Source organism: Labrus mixtus, chromosome 7 (assembly GCF_963584025.1).
Source record: "Labrus mixtus chromosome 7, fLabMix1.1, whole genome shotgun sequence".
NCBI lineage: Eukaryota > Metazoa > Chordata > Actinopteri > Labriformes > Labridae > Labrus > Labrus mixtus.
Window position 1 is genome coordinate 10,411,060 of NC_083618.1, and position 20,381 is coordinate 10,431,440.

General features: G+C 38.1%; 2 protein-coding genes across 9 annotated transcripts; one reads left to right on the forward strand and one right to left on the reverse strand.

The window, feature by feature from the left end:
* Positions 1-1,527: 1,527 nt before the first annotated feature.
* On the reverse strand, positions 1,528-3,243 carry LOC132977874 (ammonium transporter Rh type B-like). The gene has a single exon (XM_061042776.1). It carries the CDS (start codon positions 3,210-3,212, stop codon positions 1,770-1,772), a length of 1,443 nt encoding a protein of 480 aa, XP_060898759.1. The 5' UTR covers positions 3,213-3,243; the 3' UTR covers positions 1,528-1,769.
* Positions 3,244-6,554: 3,311 nt separating this feature from the next.
* On the forward strand, positions 6,555-19,986 carry arfgap1 (ADP-ribosylation factor GTPase activating protein 1). 8 transcript variants are annotated; one of them, XM_061042777.1, is made up of 14 exons: positions 6,555-6,772; positions 10,898-10,968; positions 11,358-11,467; positions 11,878-12,049; positions 12,218-12,318; positions 12,413-12,499; positions 12,608-12,722; positions 12,816-12,872; positions 12,987-13,019; positions 13,269-13,298; positions 13,854-13,910; positions 15,370-15,429; positions 15,918-15,973; positions 16,091-19,986. In XM_061042777.1, exons 2-14 carry the CDS (start codon positions 10,909-10,911, stop codon positions 16,428-16,430), a joined length of 1,278 nt encoding a protein of 425 aa, XP_060898760.1. In that variant the 5' UTR covers positions 6,555-6,772; positions 10,898-10,908; the 3' UTR covers positions 16,431-19,986. The 8 variants fall into 8 exon arrangements, with proteins under 8 accessions (XP_060898760.1, XP_060898763.1, XP_060898762.1 ...); XM_061042778.1 differs by lacking the exon at positions 6,555-6,772 and adding an exon at positions 7,820-8,648; XM_061042780.1 differs by lacking the exon at positions 15,370-15,429 and having other exon boundaries at positions 15,924-15,973.
* The last annotated feature ends 395 nt before the right edge of the window (positions 19,987-20,381 follow it).

Below are 20,381 nucleotides of genomic sequence, written 5' to 3' on the forward strand. Positions count from 1 at the left end.
GTTTTTTAAGGGTTGAGCCTGTAAATCTTTGATCAGACTGTACCTGTTTTACATGTGAACTGCAGCTTTTCTCATTGCTTCAACACATTAAATCTAAATATCCCCTAATATCAGTGAGCTGGACTTCTTGGAAGACAGGTCATTAGGTCTGTACTTCTATTACATAACAGTATTTATGGTGGCAGGGGAACCAGTTAAGTAAGCTTTAATCAGTGTGGAAGATAATACAATTTTATAATGATTGATGGCTTGTTCAGGACACCTGCGAAATCACTAACAGGGCTGTTAAAATGATTAGTGTTTTTATAGCAACAGGACTGAGAAGCAACAAAACAATCAACTACATATCTATAAAGAATAAAGACAGCCACATATCTTCTTTTTTTTAAATCAAATTTTGAGGGGTCACTGTCTCAAAGGCGATGATAATAAATCAGTCAGTTATACTCTTTATACAGAATACAATGAACCTGGACACTAAATAGAACTTGACTCCTATCATCATGATAAAATGATACTAACCTATCTGTAAATACAAGACAAAGTGTGGACAAGTCTTCAACCTTTGTAATCAACCAAGAGCCTTTTAATGCAGGGTGTCACCACCCTGACTGGATAACTCAACACTCGTAATCTAATCATCTCTTTCCTTAATGACACAATAAACTTTAATGAAGGCAAAACTTGATGTTTATTTAGTAGAAGTATCAATCTTGTTTGAAGTTTGATCACCAATTTTAATTGAAAAACTTAGACTGACTAAAAATGTAAGACAAACATATTATACAATTTAACAGCCCGTCTAACTGAAGAAACACAGAGTAGTTTAAGCCTTGCCTTGACCTCCAGAAAAGGCTGCAGGAGATTTAGAGAATAAGGAAAGGGTTTCAAGATGCTTGATGTTTTACACTCTTTGAGTTTCAAAGGCAGTAGAGAATGTATTATTGGGGTTGGGAATCAACATCACTAAATATTAACCTGCCAAAATAACTTCAACAGGTAGTCAGATTCTTAACCTTGTTGGCTCAGGTGACACCTGATCAGATGTTGATGACCTGCCAGCATCTTGTTGATAATGTCAGTTTATATAACTGCACATTAGATTTGGCACCAAGACCAGGTTATGTAACTGAAGGACAAATACAAATGACTAATTCTAAAATAAGTTTCAAATCACAGTTTATGTATTCCTTAACATTACAAAGTAATTAATTCACTTAATCTAAAAGATCCAATCCGCATTGTTCAGGATTATCAATTAACAAGGAGATGGTTTTGTACTTCCCTGTACACAACGTGCTACAGAATGTGGAGTTTAAGTTCTTGTATTGTTGTGGGTTGCCTTGTCCTTAGGATGTTGATTGATGCCATAAGAAATTGGATGTTTTACTGATTTGTAAGTGCTCATGTTCATTATTTCTGTAAGTGGAGAAAAAATGCAGAAATATATTTAATAATAATAGAAAGAGCAATACAAAGGTCCCATCAGTATGATTTAAAGTGATTTATTTAATACAACACCATACATTGTGTTACATGTCATATTTTACACTTTCACCTGTCAATTGCAATTTTGAGTTCAAAACTTGAAATGCAACAATAAACCTTTGGCTTATGTTTCAGACACAAACTCTTCAACACACGTAATAATCAATCAACATTTACAACACTATCAAACAATTATCAAAACTATCTACATTTTGGAAATAGTAGCAATGACAATAATTACAAACAGGAACAACTCAGAATAACTGGCTCCGTATGACAGCTTAACTTTTGGTATCAGAGCTCACTTTTTCTTTTTCATCATTGTCTATATTGATCTTAAGATCCTTTGATCTCTCAAAGTCAGAGGGCATGTCAAAGAAAAGTTCATCATCAAAGCAGTCCTCATCAGACGGGGACGCCATGAAGGGTAGCTTCATGACAAAGCCAGTGATCAGCCCGCCTACTGCTGACGCTGCAATGGTGGAGAAGATAGCTGCTAGCTGATATAGAGCTTGTGTCTGCGCTGTACGACCAAGGCCAGGTTTCAATCCTGGGATCAGATCCTGCAGCTCCAGCAGCTTTGGATCTCCCACAGGTGGAGCACGGTGGGAGAAGATCTGGTACATGCTGGGCCCGTAGGTTTCCTCCGTGGCTAGAAGGATGGCACAGATCCCTGCGGTAGATGATATAAGGCCGGTGAGCCCATGGAGGTTATGAATACCACACTGGTCTTGGATCTTCAGCTTGTGGGCCATGAAAGGGGTCAGGTATCTGTAGCCAAAGAAACAGGCGGTGCAGCCCATGATGCCCAGAGCATATGCAGCTGCGGGAGAAATCATCATGTCCACAGAAGCTCCAACTGTCACACCCCCCGCCAAAGTCACGTTCTGAATATCGGCCATTGTGAGCTTGCCTCTCTTGTTGAACACTGCAGAGAGTGCAAAGGCAGTCATAGTGGATGAGCTTAGACCGATAAAGGTGTGGAGGACTGCTCTGTGTTGATCATCACCCTTTAAGGTCAGCGCAGAGTTGAACGAAGGCCAGAACACCCAAAGGAACAGCGTCCCCAAAACACAGAGGATGTCAGACTGGTAACTAGTAATCTCTTTAGGATGTCCCTTGTTCAGGCTGGGACGGTACAGGACAAACGTGACCCCTAGTCCAAAATAGCAGGCAAACAAGTGAATGAGAATAGACCCCCCTGCGTCATTGATCCTGATGTATTTTAACACAGCCCACTCTGTCACAGCAAAGAACGGTACCTCTAGCAGAGCCATGACTAGCAGCTGAACTGGACTGGTCTTCCCGATCACAGCTCCAAAAGAGATGAGGACCACAGCGCAGGCAAACTCTGCATTCAGCAGGTTAACCACTCCTAGATGGATTTTACCACCACTGTAGAACTGGAAGAATCCTTGAATCAGGATGGCCCACTGGATTGAAAATGTAGCAGTGAGAAAGTTGAAGACCATCCCACTGAAACCATAGAATCGAAAGAATGCCAGCAAGCAGCCGAAACCCACGAAGATCATCACCTGCACATCTGCAAAGAAGGGATAGTCTCTATACAGGGAGTTCTCCATTGGGTTGGTCTGGTTGTTTTGGAACTTGGCATTTGCATTGTCATCATAAGTGACAAACAAAGCAAAAAGAGTTAAAATGACAACCTCCAGCACCAGAACCAGCACTGGCAGGCGCACTCTCAGACTTGTTGACGCTTTCATGGTGATCACAGCTCACATTTGCTCCCTTGCTGCAGCAACACCATCTTTTATACCTCCATTTCATCAGATAAGAGCCACGGCATTGGGTAAGGCGCATAACCCGGCACAGGTCAGAACACTGTTATTTAACACCTCATCACACAAGTACCGGCTGTACTTTTATCCTTCAGGTTCCTCAAAAGATATGGATTTCAGACACAAAGATGTCAACGTTGTCCATCTCGACTCATCAAAAGTGAGACCTTCATAAAAATATACTTGTTACATGCTAGTCAATATTATTCATTGATTATACACAAGGGGAACAGTGGACAGTTATGATCTTTATTGCCATGCATTAACCTTCAATCATTTACCTGAAGTAAGAGAGAGCCTGCTCTGTCCACTTGGCCTTATCATTAATACATTTCTACAACCATTACAGATAAGGAATAAGCATATGATAGCAGTTTTTATATCATTCATCATAAATCAGTACAGTTGACAAGTTTATGTGTCTGAAGACAATATTTCCGGAGGTTGGAAGCATTTATACTCACACTGGATTTCCCGAGGTAAGACGTGACATAAATAAACAACGCAGAAGTAGCGGCCGTAGCAACAGAGTCCGCTACACGACGCTATAATGAGAATATTTGCCTTTATATCAATGCCATGTGTAATCCAATGGAATGACAACATCCACAAAAGAGAGGAGAACAACATACTGATGAACAGAAAACAGAATGCAGCCATTTAATTACATGCATTGAGGTCGCAGTGGTCGTGTGCAGACACTGCAGACATTGCAGCCGGTCACTGTATATAAACGTCATTCTCTTCCCATTGGCTCGAGTTGAAATCTCCGGAGTATATGCGGCCGCGCTCAGACATCAGCTCACTCAGATTTTCTGTGGATATAATAGGGGTATGGTCAGAGAAACTCTGGGTAAAGTCTGCGCGACAAATTCGGCTGTTTGCGTTCACACATAGCCTAAAGAACCTCCGGGTAGTTTTTCAGGAGATTTCTGTATGTGTGAAAAAGGTTTTAGAGAGTTCACTTGTTTTGTTTTCAGGAGGGGACCTGATGTTCTTCTTTTCTTTTTTCAAGGAGTGAAATAAGCACAAAATCATATTCACTGCTTAGACTGCTTGGTAAGTACGAGTACATTTTGTCTCATGATCATCAAGCGAATTTTCGCAAGTAACAGAAAAATAAAGGCATCTGACTCAGTGTGCAAGTTTTCTGTGTGTAACGTTTTTTCAGACACAGTGTTATGATGTGTTCAAGGTCTGTCTGCTACATGACTATTAGACAATGGTAAATAAAAAAAACATCATGATGTGTTCAAACTGCATGACTTCCCTACAATTTGTGTAATTCAAAGTCAATAACAATGTTCAATTCCACTTGAACACTTGAACACTTCCCACTATTATTCAATGTTGAATAATAGTGGGATACGCACTCTACCTTGAGGTGTCCCATTCTCAACTTTATATACACTGGAGTATTCTGTACCTACTTTAACCTGATTTTTTCTGCAAATTGAAAAACACATAACTCAATCGTAAGTTTTCCCACTTGTCCCCAAAGATGTCAATTTAATGAGGAGTCGATCTTTCCACAGCATATAATAAACCTTCTCTACATCAAAAAAGACAAGTTCCTTATTTGTTTGTGCTTTTCTTATGTTTAATACTAAACATAGGCCTAACACTGATGTAGCACTCCTTTCTCTACGGAATCTACTTTGCTATGGAGATCAAAAAAAATAAAAAATCTAAATCTAAATAATAAGTAAATCTATCTGTTATTCTTTTCATGATTTGACATAAGTGAGAAGTTTAGGTAATGGATCTAGCTTGACAGATCTGAAGCGCCTTTTCCTGGGTAAAAAACAGGTCTTTCCACGCCGCCCGGTACCTAGGTTTCATCATTGATGACCAGCTACATTTAAGATTCAAGTGGCCATGAAAGCCTGGTCATGTCCATTTGCGCTGTACAACATCAGGAAGATCAGACCTTACCTGTCAGAGCATGCTACACAGCTCCTGCATGGTACCAGCTCTTGTGATATCATGCATTGACTATTGGAACTCCTTACTGACAGGTCTTTCTTCAAGCATTATCAAACCCCTGCAGATGATCCAAAGCGCAGCAGCTCAACTGGTCTTTAACCTACCCAAAGCAGCACGTCACTCCGCTGTTCATATCCCCACAAGCTCCCAGTTACTGCTCGGATCAAGTTTAAAACCCTGATGCTTGCTTACAAAACAGTGACTTATACAGCTCCTCTATACCTAAACTCTTGTCCAGGTCCACACTCCCAACCTTCATGACAGGGCCCCAAGACTCTTCTCCTCTGTCACCCCCCGTGGTGGAACGAACAACTAAACTCCACTCGATCTGCAGAGCCCCTTTGCACCTTTAAGAAAAAGCTCAAGACCCAGCTCTTTTATGAACACCTACACACTATTAGATAAGAAAGCTGCGGGGAAACTCATTTACCACCTGGTCACTTCATACATACGAAAAACAATGTTGACAGTTCAATTACAATACACAACAAGTAAATAAATAAATAAATAACAAGGCCAGCTGGCAGAGTCAGTGGGGTGGCGCCTCGATTAAATTCATTAGAACTCTCAAGAACAGCTGTCGACAGTCCGATTGGATTATTATTATTATGGAAATGTACACAGTTACACCAGGTGTTTAAGATGCCATTCAAGATATCAGTGGCATGCTACGATTTTAAAAATGCATTTTGTTCAGAGCCTCTTTGTGCAATAATGGGCAAAAGCAACACTTGGTCTTACAAGGTATAGGTTCGACATTCTTGATGTAGGCTATGTAAACAATATTTAGCCTAAACAATAAATTAACAAACTTCTAAAAAAAAAAAAAACACTTTAAAATATTAGAACTAAACAAGCTTTACAAATCAACCAAATTTACAGATTTTGATGTCAGATTTTTCTTTGGTGTTATTTTTTCTATTTATTTTGATATGTTTTTGTTACGTTTTGTTCCTTTGTTTATTAAGTCATGCTTAGTCGGTAATATATTTTGTACCTTTTTATAAGTGTAACATACCTGACCTGTTACAAATAAATGTGAAAAAAGTAGGCTACACCGTGTATAGAATACCAGCCTTCAGAGCTGCTGCTCAGCTCCTCTGCTGAATTAAGAGAGTGTGTTCAATAAAAAAAAGGAAACCTATGAGATGTATTTATTTATTAACAAAAGAGTTTATAACTGTATTCGTGGTATGGATGACTTTGGCATAATGAGACCATGAATGAGACAGAGAGTCCACTCCGCGCCGCTATCTCAGCGCAGCCTTCTCCAACAAGCTCCCATGATGCTTTGCACTGCCAACGTATGCAAACAGGAACATGGCTACCGGTGTGTGACATCAACAGTCCGTCGTTTTAATACACATTTGTCGGCGTTACAAAGTCTGTGAACGTAAATGTTCAAGCCTCTGCCACAGCAAAGAAACCTTCGTAGAGTTTACCGGCGGAGCCAGCAGACCCTCTGAAACCAGCGTTTCATTCCCTTCAATCACAGACAGGTAACGAGTCAGCCGGCTAGGTCCACAGCTAGCATTAGCATAGTCATTAAACGATAGATGCTAAATAATGTCCTTTAAAAAAATAATAGTTTTGTGAGTTGTCGTATGAAATAAGGTTTAAACAATTTTCTGAAGAATCACACCGCAATGTCACCTTAATGTGTTTTACATTTAGTGTTAAATGAAGTTGTAATCCCGTGTTTGACATCTGTAGCTGGGCTTGACACGACTGCAGTTTTGTGTGGTAACCTGAATTACTTAACATGAGTAATTGAGTTTCGTCTGGAGACACAGGTCATCATGACAGGACAGACATTTTTAGACATGTTGAACTAATTATTACAAACGTATAGGCCTTGTTTTTTAATCAATTTTGATACACTGAAGAATATATTATAAATGTAACCAGGAAGCAGCCTTGCTCTGTATGAAAACAACAGAGAACATTCCTGGTGTAAAGATTGAATCTTGGCAGTGAACAGAGACTCCTCTTTGCTGACATATCTCTGTGTAACCTAAATGTCTCTGGATTTGTAAAGAAGGCCTCCCTGTGAAAACATCACACCTGTCTGAGACTCCACCTTGATACAGAGGTTGTACTGTATATTGTACTGATCCAGTGATGTTTGGATAATGATGTTAATAAAAGTAACACTTGAATTGATATGATAGAAATTTATCATAAAAAATGAGCAAGCATTGGATTATTTAAATACGATATAATTTGATGTGGGTCAAACAAAGTTAGTTATTTGAACATGCAAAATGGTGATGTGATTTTTCTTTTCACTCTTTTCACACATTTTTTGAGATATTTTAAGGTCATCCTATACAATTTAAAAGTATACTACCTTTTTTATTGTTTCAATCACCTAAAAATCAAAATGAAGACCAATACTTCTTAAGTAGCTGAAAACAGTAAATCACTGCCAATTTAAGTGAAAGTGAATCTTAGACCAAGGTAGCCATCCATCCAATATTTCACTTCTTTTAACAAAGGTAGAGTCATCTGTAGAGTATCGTTTGTCCCTTTTGTACTCCTATCAATATTTACATTAACAGTCCGCCTTTTTTAATGCATGGCATTCCATAGGCGATGGCTTTTACGGCCAAACAGCAGAATAGGGCTGGGCTATTAATCGAGTTTCAATTTCAATTATAATTTTAGCTTCCCACATTCAGGAAAATAAGATAATCTACATTTAACAATGACTGTGCTGCAATGTTGCACTGATGATCATAGGTGTCATATGGACATCATTACTACCAGAAAAACATAGTGTGTTTATTTATATTTCTTTATTATTATGTATTACTGACTGCTTGTTTATTAAAGTTTTCAGAGTGTTAAAGTGTTAAGAGTTTGATCAATGCATGTGATGCAGATGTTGTGAAATCAGTGAGTGATCATGTTTAATAATCGTGATCTCAATGTCCATCAAAATAGTCGTGATATGGATTTTTGCCATAATTGAGCAGCCCTACAGCAGACTAGTCACGTGATGAAAGCTGGCCTCTTTTTTCTGTTTTTGAGATTTAAGAAGCATGTGCTTTTATTTAAAATCAATATACAAGCATTAGAAGGATGTCTCTCTGACTGTGTCAATCCTGCCCCTCAGTGTGTGTGTGTGTGTGTGTGTGTGTGTGTGTGTGTGTGTATATGTGTATATGTGTATATATGTGTGTGTGTGTGTGTGTGTGTGTGTGTGTGTGTGTGTGTGTGTCCCCAAAGGCTGAGCTGAGAGGAAACAAAATTTGAGCAAAATAGTTGAAGGAAAGAGGAAGAATTGCATTGCACAGAGAGGGCTCACTGTCATTATGGGCTGCTTCAGAAAACACCGGAAAACACCGGTGGCAGCAACATGACGCCTGCACAGTAAGCATTAAAAAGTTTTACCAAAACTCTACGCAGATGTGTATGGGCTTAATAATATAAGGAATAATAAACAAATCAGTGAATTATCTTTTTCCATCACATTACATCTGTCTGGGTAAAATGATAAGGGGATGATTATTCTCAAAGAATTATCTTCTGCTCCTAAATAATACACAAGATCAACTGATGCCTCTTCAACCTGCAGAGGATCATTCATAGAAGACAGCTGTCACACTGTTTGTCACTAATAACAGAGATATGCTGTTCATGAACATCAGTGATATCCCAGAGTCAGTGTAGTGGCAATGTTCTTAAATGTGTTACTGTTAAATGTCACTTAGATAGTAGGAGTCAATCGGTTGCTTATTCTAAATAAATGTCACAGACTCAACTCATACTCACAGATCTGTTGACTTTATTTTCTGTTTATTTCAGTTGAGAGAGTCTAAAGTTTCCGTGACGGTATCCAAACATAATATCTACACAAATAACTTTAAACACGATCAAAAAAAACTCTGTCCAACTCCACAACAGACAGAAGAGATCACATTTTATCACTTGTGCATCCCGCCCTCTATAACTGCTAAACTCCATAACCAAAATATTTGCCAAATATATGTACAAATAAATCAGTTAATTAACAGATTTAGCAATACAAGTTTCTTCTTTTAAATGAAATAGTTCCAAATTATTAGTTCTAATTATCTGTATTATATGTTTTACTGGCGTTTATGGAAATCACTCTATTTAACCCATCAGTGTTTTTGTGTGTGATAGAAAAGCCCCAATGTACCACAGGACGAACATGCAAGTAATAGTGCATTGGATCACAAATCTCACGGATCTGATCATAGATTGTTGTCACGGATCGGATTGTTTTTTATGGATAGACAAAAAAAAACGACATATGATATTACTTTTCTCCTCCTCCGCAGCTTTTCTCCTCAATTGTCTTCACTATAGGCTACACATTGCTACAGTTCTATAATCCCAATAAGAATAATACAAGCAGTTCCATAAACCTGAACTCCCTTGTTATTTAGAAAGTGCTTTTAAAAATCAGAGTACAATTTACTGTAATCTGAAAATCAGCTTCATTACAATAGCAGTATTAGTTATCCCCCCCCCTCCCATCAGGGACAGTAACTTTACAAAAAAAAAGAGAAGTACATCTTCTGTGAATAAAGAGTTTGCGTGGATTTGCAGAAACACATTCTGTGTATCATATAAGCTTTGAAAATGTTGAACAAGTAACACATGAAGACACATAACACATGTTATGTCTGAAGATACAGCTGCAGCACATGCTGTGTCTTCAGACATAACAAAGACGTTTTTGGACTGAGCACAGTGTTCTGTACAGAGTTTGTTTGTCTAAAGTTTGCAGCTACGGACGACAGCAGGCTTTTGTGTTACTAATGATACATTTCTGTCTGTTGTCATCCGTAGCCACCAGTTGATACCTGCATGATAAATACAGACTCAGTGAGAAGAAAAGGAGAAAAGTCGAAGCAGCGTTTGAACCAAGGAAACTACATGAAACTTTACAACATGTTTCTGTGTGAAGTCCCACATAGCCTTTTCTCAACCTCTCATCACATGGGCTTTAAAGACAAGTCCTTGAAATTATAATTATACAGCCATTTTTTGTGACCTATAAAACAGGGTTAATACATGCTGTATAACAATATATTTTTTTGAAAGATTTGTTAGCAGTAACTGGCAGTGTGATGAACATTGTGCTGACATCCAGTGTCATTCAGGGGGGTTTATAAAGCAGTTTTTTGTGACTGGGTGCAGCCTGCTGCTTTCATGCGATTGCAAGACAAGACACAGTTCATCACTTACGAGCCTGCTGTCTGAGTAGAACGTCCAAGTTTCTTCTAACAAATCATCCAAAGAGTTTTTTCTCAACACTGCAGCTTTTGAAGAAAATGGAGCAAATTCATGAATTGAAACTGAATCCTGTTAATATGAAAAAGAACACATCTCACATGTATTTTAGGTTGGACTCTTGAAGAGATAGTCCACTTAGAGATGGTGCTTTCAGCGTTGGAAAAGTGCTTGCATATTGATCTTATTTTCTTCGACTTTAGACCCTCCCATCAATATGTAACTTGGCAACATAAACGTAATGAAAGAGTGTTAACCCACCCCCCAGAACATTTCTGAAGAGGTCTTTGTTAATATGTTCTTGCTTTGATAACTTAATGTTGTACTAAAGATGATTCTCTACAATCATTTTTCAGTTTGGGTCAACATGGCGAGTCCAAGGACCAGACGAGTTCTAAAGGAAGTGAGAACCCAAGAGGAGAACAATGTAAGTCTATAGCAGCTATCCCATGAGGCTAAGTTTTTTTTGTTTTCATAGATATAGTGTCACCTCACTGGTACCTCAAAATTCAAATGATAAGTAGCGGGTGATTGGAGGACTTTGTATTTAGCAGCTTCCCACTTTCACAAGAATTATCTGCTTTTATCCGTGTTCCCCTTATGGTGAGAGTCATTTTAGCTTTGAAATTCCCTGCCAGTGGACATCTTGTTGGCCTGACTCTTTGGCAGTAACTTTAGGACAGATATAATGGCTGCCAACCTAAAATTAAGCCGATTATATAAATGAATATACAATTATTTTTAACTAATTAAATGAAATACTTGAAGTTAATTTTACAGATTGATAAATGAAATGCACTTTTGTGTTTTTTTCAGCTATGTTTTGAGTGTGGAGCTTTTAATCCCCAATGGGTCAGTGTCACCTATGGGATCTGGATTTGTCTGGAGTGCTCTGGCAAGCACAGGGGCCTGGGAGTCCATCTCAGGTAGGTAAAAAAAGACCAGAAGAAGCCACACACATACACGAAAAATCATGAACTGAAGAGAGAAGCCAAATAAAGCAGAACTGTTATTGGCTGCCTTCGCGGACTAAGACAGGCTCATGGTCCCAGCAAGGAAGGCCACAGTCACAGATTGGATGAGTTTGGTCGTTAGATGTGGTGTTCCTTCTGGTCATTTTCACTCTGCACTTACATTTTTTTAAGTATTCTTAATGGATGACATTGATGGCTGCATACTGTATGTGTTATTTGTGTGTTTATACTGTTTTTGTAAGAACATGATAAAATAAGATGAATGAGTTCACAGTGCTTTCATATAAACACATCTTCTGATGTTAAGTCAACTTCAGTGCATGCATACATTTATTGATGCTGTGCTCTGCATCTGCCTCTAGTTTTGTGCGCTCGGTCTCCATGGACAAGTGGAAAGATATAGAGCTTGAGAAGATGAAAGCGGGAGGAAATGGAAAATTCCGACAGTTTCTTGAACTCCAAGATGATTACGATCCCAGCTTGAACCTACAGGATAAATACAACGGCAAAGCGGCTGCTCTCTTCAGAGACCAGGTGTGATGTGCAGATTCTCTATTTTTAATGTTGAAACTATAAAACCAAAGTTTAGTTTCTAATCATAACACATCAATATTTCAAAAAGGACTTGTACAGCATTGTCTGATACTTCTGTGAGATTTCTAACTTATTTTGCAACTTTTATCTTTTTTATGTACCTGACAGGTGGCAACTTTAGCAGAGGGTAAGGAGTGGTCCATTGAAACATCCCCTGCCAGAAACTGGACGTCTCCTCAACCTAAGACCAGCCTTTCATCCTCTCACCGGTAAAAGTGAAGGATATTTAACTTACTCCAGCTGATGTATTATCAGATATCAGGACAGACATTTAAGCAGTGAATTCATGTTTATGTTTTAAAGCTCTGGAGGACCCGGACAAAACTCAGCAAAATCCGGAGACAAAGCTTTCGAAGACTGGCTGAGTGATGATGTTAACTCCTATCAGAGGTAAGAGCCCAGCACCCTTTCAAAGAACATGTAGGCCCTTCTTCTGCTGTATCTTTTTAATTTTTTTTAAATAGCTGTTTATTAAAATATTTTTCAAATCATCTTCAGTGGAGGGGGGTACAGTGGGAATCAAGAGAATCGGTATGTTGGATTTGGCAACACAGTGACTCCAGAGAAGAAAGAAGATGACTTTGTGAACAATGCCATGTCTTCAATTTATTCAGTAGGTCACTTTATGTTACTTTGATTCCTGAATTGTAATTTAATTTCTACCTGTCCTCCCCTGTGACAGTTTTTTTTTCTTCTTTTGTGGCAGGGTTGGAGCAGTTTTACTGTTGGCGCTAGCAAGTTTGCTTCTATTGCAAAAGATAATGTAAGTGTATGCTAGCAAAAGATGCTGTGTTATGTGTGTTCTGTGCTTGAGCCAGTACTACTGAATAAAATAATGACTCTTATGTTTTAATCTCCTCTTGTTTCCATCCTTCAGACAAGTAAACTGGCTAACCAAGCAACCTTAAAGGTAAGATAGTAGTTGGTAACCTTTTTACCAGCACTGCTTATAAAGCAGTATGATGTGTGTATAAGGATGACTTTGTGCTAACCTCTCCTTTTCTATTTGGAGTTTTGAGTAGTACCTCTTAATTAAGGAAGTTAAGAAAGTGATCATGCAGAGTGTGTACTTTTGGATATCTCTAAAAATGAAATGTAAACTTGAATCTGTAATAACTGTGTTACTACTTCAATATCTCTTTGCCTTCTGTGGATGTAGTTAAGGGGCTATAAAGCACCCCCAGAACCGGTAAAGCAGATAATAGGTGCATGGCGCTTTTTCTGCATCATGTTTTTATTTCTTTATTATTTAACACATTATATTTTTATTCAGCTTGTCAGTTTTTATTTTTTTCTGCAAAGTTAAAAGGGCTAAATTTGTGAATACACATGCTTCTGCTTGGATGCATTAACACAAAGCAACTTGTGTTTTTTTTTTGGTATGTGCACTTTGAGTTTCTGCTTAACTTTTGAATGTCAGTTTGTTGCTTACTGTATTGTGGTTTGGGAATGATTGGTTCTCCATTCATCCGTGACAGTTTTTGTATTGCCTGTTAACAGAGCTTTAGAGTTGTTATGGTTCGGCACCATCCTAAATCGATAATGAAATATTTCAACTGCATAACCTGATGATGCCAGTTTGTTGAACCATTACACCCTCTAGTGCTCTTTCTGTGTCATGGTGAATGGGAATGATCAGCCACCTCATGCTACTCTGCAGAACAAGCAGCTCAGTGTCTTGCTCTACTGTGAATGTTAAACTGTGTTTCATTCAAGTGAATTCTCCCCTCTGACTCCCAACTAGGCCACAGAGTTAGGACAGACATTAAATGAGAATGTTATCAAACCCACTCAAGAAAAGGTAACATTGATGTTTGAAGTTGTCGATTTGGTGGTGGAATAGAGCGCTTTAGAGACAAAATAACAGCTTCAGATGTGAATGTGCTATTTTCTACACTGCTTGTCTGTGCCACTTTATCTGCTTTATGCCACATTATGCCAGCTTACATTAAATGACGAACGCTGTGTTTCAAGCATGCGGAACAGAAATCAAAGCTTTGTTAAACTCTCAGTGAGTGAGTCAGCTGTGGGATTTGCAGATGCTAACAGCTGTGGACTGTTTATTTGGGATCAGGTGTGTTAACTTCAGTCAAGTCACTGGATAAGGCTTGGGACACTTATCTTATTATCTTAACAGTTAAGGTATCCTACCTCGGCTGAAAACATTCAGGTTTCACCGACTACATGATTCATTTATGAAACATGTTACCAGCAGTTAAACTAGAATTGGAGGCCGTCTTTCACATGTTAAGCCCCATTTATACCAAAAGGTCTAAAAAGTCACAGGACTTCTCTTCAAGGAACTAAATGGTTCGTGTGGCCCATAGTTGACATCAATTCCACCACTGCCTGAAGTCCTGGGATGATTATCCAAATCAGGCTGAACTGATTAATGGAGTATAGATCATTGATTAGATTTGCGTCAAACTTCTAATCCCAATTTGAATCCTACATTAAAATCACCTTCAGAACTCAGCCATAAACGGCTACATGCATTAGGAAATCTTTATTAGATGTTGTATTTTCCCATTCATCAATATTCAATTCTTATTCTTAGTCAACTTGTCTGGTCTAAGCAAAAAGATAACACACCATCGTATTGGTTTCTAACCAGTTTGATTTATTGCAAAGTTCTGTAAACATTATATGTACTGACCTAGAAAGCTTCAATGAGCAGTCAGTTGCTCACAGCCTTTGCAGATTTAATCTCTGAGTATTTATTCATAAATCCTTCTACAGTCCTCTTATGCTTATTGTCAGTTAAACAGCTCCTGGATGTGACTTTGAAGTTCCCCTGTGTAACTGTACAAAAACACGATGTGCAATAATAAAAATACAGGAAGATAAAACAAGAGTTAAAATAAGATGTAGTCACCCTGCTCTGTAGTGGTTAACTCTGTATGCTGGACTGATCGGACGTGCAAAGCCCAGTGTCTGAGACTCTGCTTCTGAACAAAGGTTTTAGTCTTTTAATGTAGAGTTGGCATTTGGTGATTTAAGGTGTTAATAGTATGTGCTTCTGTAACAATCTCTTACTCTCTTGCAAAATGTTTAACTGCTTTACTTTGAACTGTTTTCCTCTTGGTGAATAATCTTTAGCTGGACTCAGTTACTACATGTTTTCTCATGTTGATAATCAACAACCTTGACAAAATGCAAAATTGCTTTCCTCGTAATCAAAACCAAATTGTCACACATTTAATGTTTTTTGTAAGGACATTGTTTTTTATAAGTTTGTAATAATGATTTGGCTCATCCAGGTGAAAGATGGCAAATTGCTAGATGAAATGGCCATCAGCATGTCTGGGCTGGCAAACAAGGTAGGATGGGCAGACATCTGCCACGCTGTACACATGCAAAACCAGCCTCTGGAGGCAGGAAGGGCCAAAAAATGTCCACATCATTCCTGGGTCTCTTATTAGTCTACAGGCCACATTGTAACCTCAAAGGAGGCTGGTTTTGCTGTGATAATGAATGTTTGAACAATACTAACTTAATGTGATCTCTATTTTTCTTGCTGCCATTTTTAATCTGGTGGTGAGTACTCAGTAGTCAGCCTGTCTGATGTCTAGTGTCAGCAGATAGTCATTTGAGTGCATTTTTCTTATAACAACCTCTATTGCTAAAATTAATATTACAGCCTGATGTTTTGTGGATTGATTAAGTTATTTTGATTATTAATTTGTATGTTTCTGTCAGATTTAGTTTTCTTATAAAGGTATGATTCTTTATTTTCACAAGGGCATGATTCTTTAGCACTGTAAGTGACAACTCATCATTTTGTCATCTAAAAATGTTTTCTCTTTAGGTTCAGGGAGCTGGAGCAAAATTGACAAATCTCTTCTCTGGAAAAGCGGAAGATGGGTAATAAAAACAACTTAATGCCGTTTAAATCTCCCACTAAAATCTTTTGTCTGATCTGATTTAATTTTATAACACATGAGCTGTTCAAGGATTTCTTATGGATATTTCTGTGCTCAGATCTGCTGGAGATAGCTATCAGAACATGGATGCTTCTGAGGGATATCAGGGCAGTTCTAGCCAGCCTGTTGCAAAGGACTTCTGGGAAACCTTTGGCAGCAACACCTCCTTAAAGGCAAAGAAATCACCCAGCAGTGACAGCTGGACCATCGCAGATAACTCTGCAAAGAAGAGTTCTGACAGTTGGGACAATTGGGGCTCTGAAGCAGCGTCCAACAACAAAAACAGCACGGGGGAGAGCTGGGAGGCCTGGGACAACAACTGGGATAACGCAGATGCTAAGACGAAGAAAAGTCCCACAAAACCTGCAGAGGAAACCTGGGATAATGCAGACTGGTAGTGACCTCACAAACCATACATCTCCTCACCTGTTTCCCGCTCTGGCATTTCCCCTCCACCTCTCTCTCTCTCTCGCTCTCTTCATCTCACTGGCACTTTCAGTGCTGCATCAGTTTGTCTCCATCCAAAATATATTTATAAAAAAAGAAAGAAAAAAACTAAGGAATCCCAGGCAAAGGTAGAGCTAATTATAAAATGAATACTCTTAAAATGTCCAACATGGCATCTATTTTATTGTAAGTAACCCTCTTCACAAAGAATCATGATAAATCTGAGTAGATCAGGTCATTAAGTAGTACTTCCTTGTCACCATAAATATACTACTCATGTTGGAGAACAAGCCTGTGTTCATCTTGTATCATGGGTTCAATGACACTGGTTTTAAATTCCCATCATAATATGATGCATGTAAGAAAAAAGAGGACATTGTAAATATAAACCCTTGTAGATACATTGTGATTGACTGAATACTAACATTATCTTCTGGGTTCAATTAAATCAGTGGACCCTTTGGCTACCTTCAATTACAATATGTTTGGAAACACAATTAAATAAATAACCTATAGTTCAACTTTGCTATTTTCATTTTTGGAATACAAATGTGCAAGTCAAGGAGTTTTAAAGGAGTTGATGATAAATCTTAGAAGTTACAGAGAATTTATTTTCCAAATTTAACACAACCCCCCTCCCCCCTAGTCTATTATGCACATGCTGACTTCAAAGTTTAACTCGAAATGGATGCGTTTAGGTAAAATCAAGAAGCTGCTGAAACCAATTTTGATTGGTCTAAACAATATTATAGTTTCCATTCCCATCATTCCATTTTCACCATTTATGAAAAGGCAGTGAACACCGGACTAACACCCTCATTCACACTACAAAAGCTAAAAGGTACAGGCATTCTTTTAAGGAGATCTTAGAAATCATGTTTTTTCTGTTATGCAACTCCTTAGAAACTTCTAGCCATTCATGACATTGGTTGTTTTTACTTCATGGCTGAATATAAACTAAAGTTATCTTAATTAGCTGTGTAAATGGAAAATGATCGAGCTATATGTCCCAGACTTTGAACAGTTCCCACGCATTCAATTCAAATAAGTCAGTGTCAGGATACCGGCCAAGTTTGTTATTGATTGACTGGGGGATAGGAGGGGATTCTTTTTTAACACATGTTTTTCGATCATTATTTCCATGACCCTTTAAAGCTGGGTGATTATACATGAATTGAAACATGGTGCAGGTAAACTGTCAAATTCGAGTTCACACGGTCACGATCATTTATGCTTTCAAACAAGCTCACATTGGTCCATACATTTTGACAAACCTGCATCCTCTCATTGTGACAGTAAACAGTTAGCACTGGGTCATTATGAAAGACACATCAGCAATTGATTCCTCCATAGTTTTATAATTGTATTTTCATGATGGAGCATTTGAAATATTTTCATGAATTCTTTGTTATTGCACCTTTGTCATCGCATATTGTGAGGCGTTGGTGTCACACATCTTCACACTCATATGAGCATCTTTGTAGTGAAGAATATATGAGGTTCATAATATGCTGGACACTTCAATGGTCAGTGCTGTCAAACACTTTTTCAATTAATCTGATCTACCTAGTGCATCCCCCAGTCTCATGAAACAGCAGCTGGACTATTAAACATGAAATCACTGTTGATGTTAAGGACTGGGACAATGTTGCAGCAGCAACTTTCCCTTTGTGGCCTTTATTTCTGTGTAACATGAGGTGTTTTGACTTTATCATTTTTTATTAATCCCCCATTAGAGGAAATGAACGTGTTACAACAGCTCAAAAAAGACAGCAACAATATTTATGATAATGATAAAAACAAACAACCACCAGAAGTCTTTCTAACAATTCAAACCCCTTCAACTTAAACTAAACACACTTGAACCAATTCCAACTCCAGACATAGGTTTATATTAGTGTACATTTGTTTAGCTACAGACTAATATCAAACACATACAACGGGTAGCGGTGCAACGGATCACAGATCATTTTTTGGATTATCAAGAAGATATTTTTAATATCACTTTTCTACTTCTCACTAAAACACGACTGTAACTGTGCATTTTAAGGCAAAATGAATCCAACTTTTTTGTGTTGAAATTCACCACAACAATATTTAAGAGGACACAGGACTGTCTTCACATTTGTATAACGGATCTACATGCACTACATAAAGCTTTCTTTTCACTGTGACTCTGCACAGGGAGTAATAGGCAGTTCAATTATTTGCATTACATGCATTCAGAACAGATCACATATCAACTGGGATCCGTTGCACCTCTAATGCTTGGTGTGCATCTGAGACTTTGAGGCTTGGTATCTATTATCATTGGCCAGTAGCCAACTATAGCTGCTCACAGAGCAGTGGAAGAGTGCAATACAACTGCTGGGTTTATGTTTGTTATTACTGTGTTAAGACACTTTTGTTGTGATTCTATAAGGATTTCTCATCAGGCCTCATGATTGGTTAATATACCATCAAAGATTATATGACATGTGAAGGATACAATTTATTCCATATCCACTTCCTACCTCTAAGAAGTTTTCAGTTTACTGCAGTGTTTTTTTTTTAAAACTCTGAGCATCCTTTTTGACCTAGACTCAATATCAGGAGGTTTGATTTGACTTTGCTAAAAGAAGTGTTTAAGCAAAGCCACAAAGAAGAGTTTTCATTGTTATTATGTTTTCATTTCAAACAAGATTTAAAATAAAAAGAGATAACTTCTGGAACGTTTGTGTTGCTGTTCCCTGCAGTCATGTGCTCATGTGTGGTGGTATGTTACAAACTTTAAACAGCTGTGATTGCTGTCTGCTGATACTGATGTCAATGTGCCTGTGTCTCTCTGATGCAGTGGGGTGTACATGTCATTCACCATCACAGATCAGTTCAAATGTTTTATTGTTGCCCATACCTTCTCTGTATCCCTGAAGCTTTATGACATTTTTTGTACGACTGGAATACTTTGGGGGGAAATATTTGAACAGCCCAGCTTTGTCTGTTTCCTGTAAAATGTTAACCCACCACTTATTGGCGAAAGACCGGTTGAGATTACTGATACACTCGATTCATGGAATAACTGCACAATGTGATATTGATGGACTTGTATCCCATTGGTCCTAATGTAAGGTGAATACATTTTTTAGAAATCCAATGTTATTTACCTGTAATTCTGAACTTAAACTTTCCAGAGCAGCAGTTGAGCTCAGTGTCTGTGCCTGTCAAACATTTCAGATTGGGGTATGTTGTGTTTGTTGCTCAGACTATTGTGTCAGAAATACTATTTTTGATTTCATGCATGAGCTGTGACGTGGTGCTTAAAAACATTCAGCTGGTGTTTAATTTGTTAAAGCTGTTTCCTCCAGTGAATTTGAGTGCAGTTGTCTGCTTTCCCCTTCAATTTCACCAGCAGCCATCACATGAGGTGAGCCAGTGTTACCTATTCAGCTGAGGCTGTGGATGTTTTCCTGTACAAATGGTTTCTGTGTTGAATAAAAATGTTTTGTGTTGTGGATGCAATGGATTTTACTTACTGCCATATGTGTTGCTATTTGTTTATCCTAATCAGGGGAATAAAGGCGTGGGGTTATTTTCAAATACATATACATAACAAATAATAAAGAGGACAAATACAAAAAAAAAAAACCTTTCTCCAAGGTCTTAGACAGAAGGATTATTCAAGGTTTGCCTGCTTCCATAAATATGTTTGGCTCTGAGATTCTGCAGCAGCTTGTTCAAAAGGGAAAGTTAACTAAGTATTGTTGGATTTTTTTTCAGCAGTCGAAAAATATAAAGAGCAAGAGATGCTTTGGGTTGAGTTACTTTACTTGATTCTCCTCTAAATGTAAAAATTATTTTTCCTGTAGGCTGATAACAATGCAGTTCTTTTACAGATAGATGCATAGTACACTTGAACTGTGTCA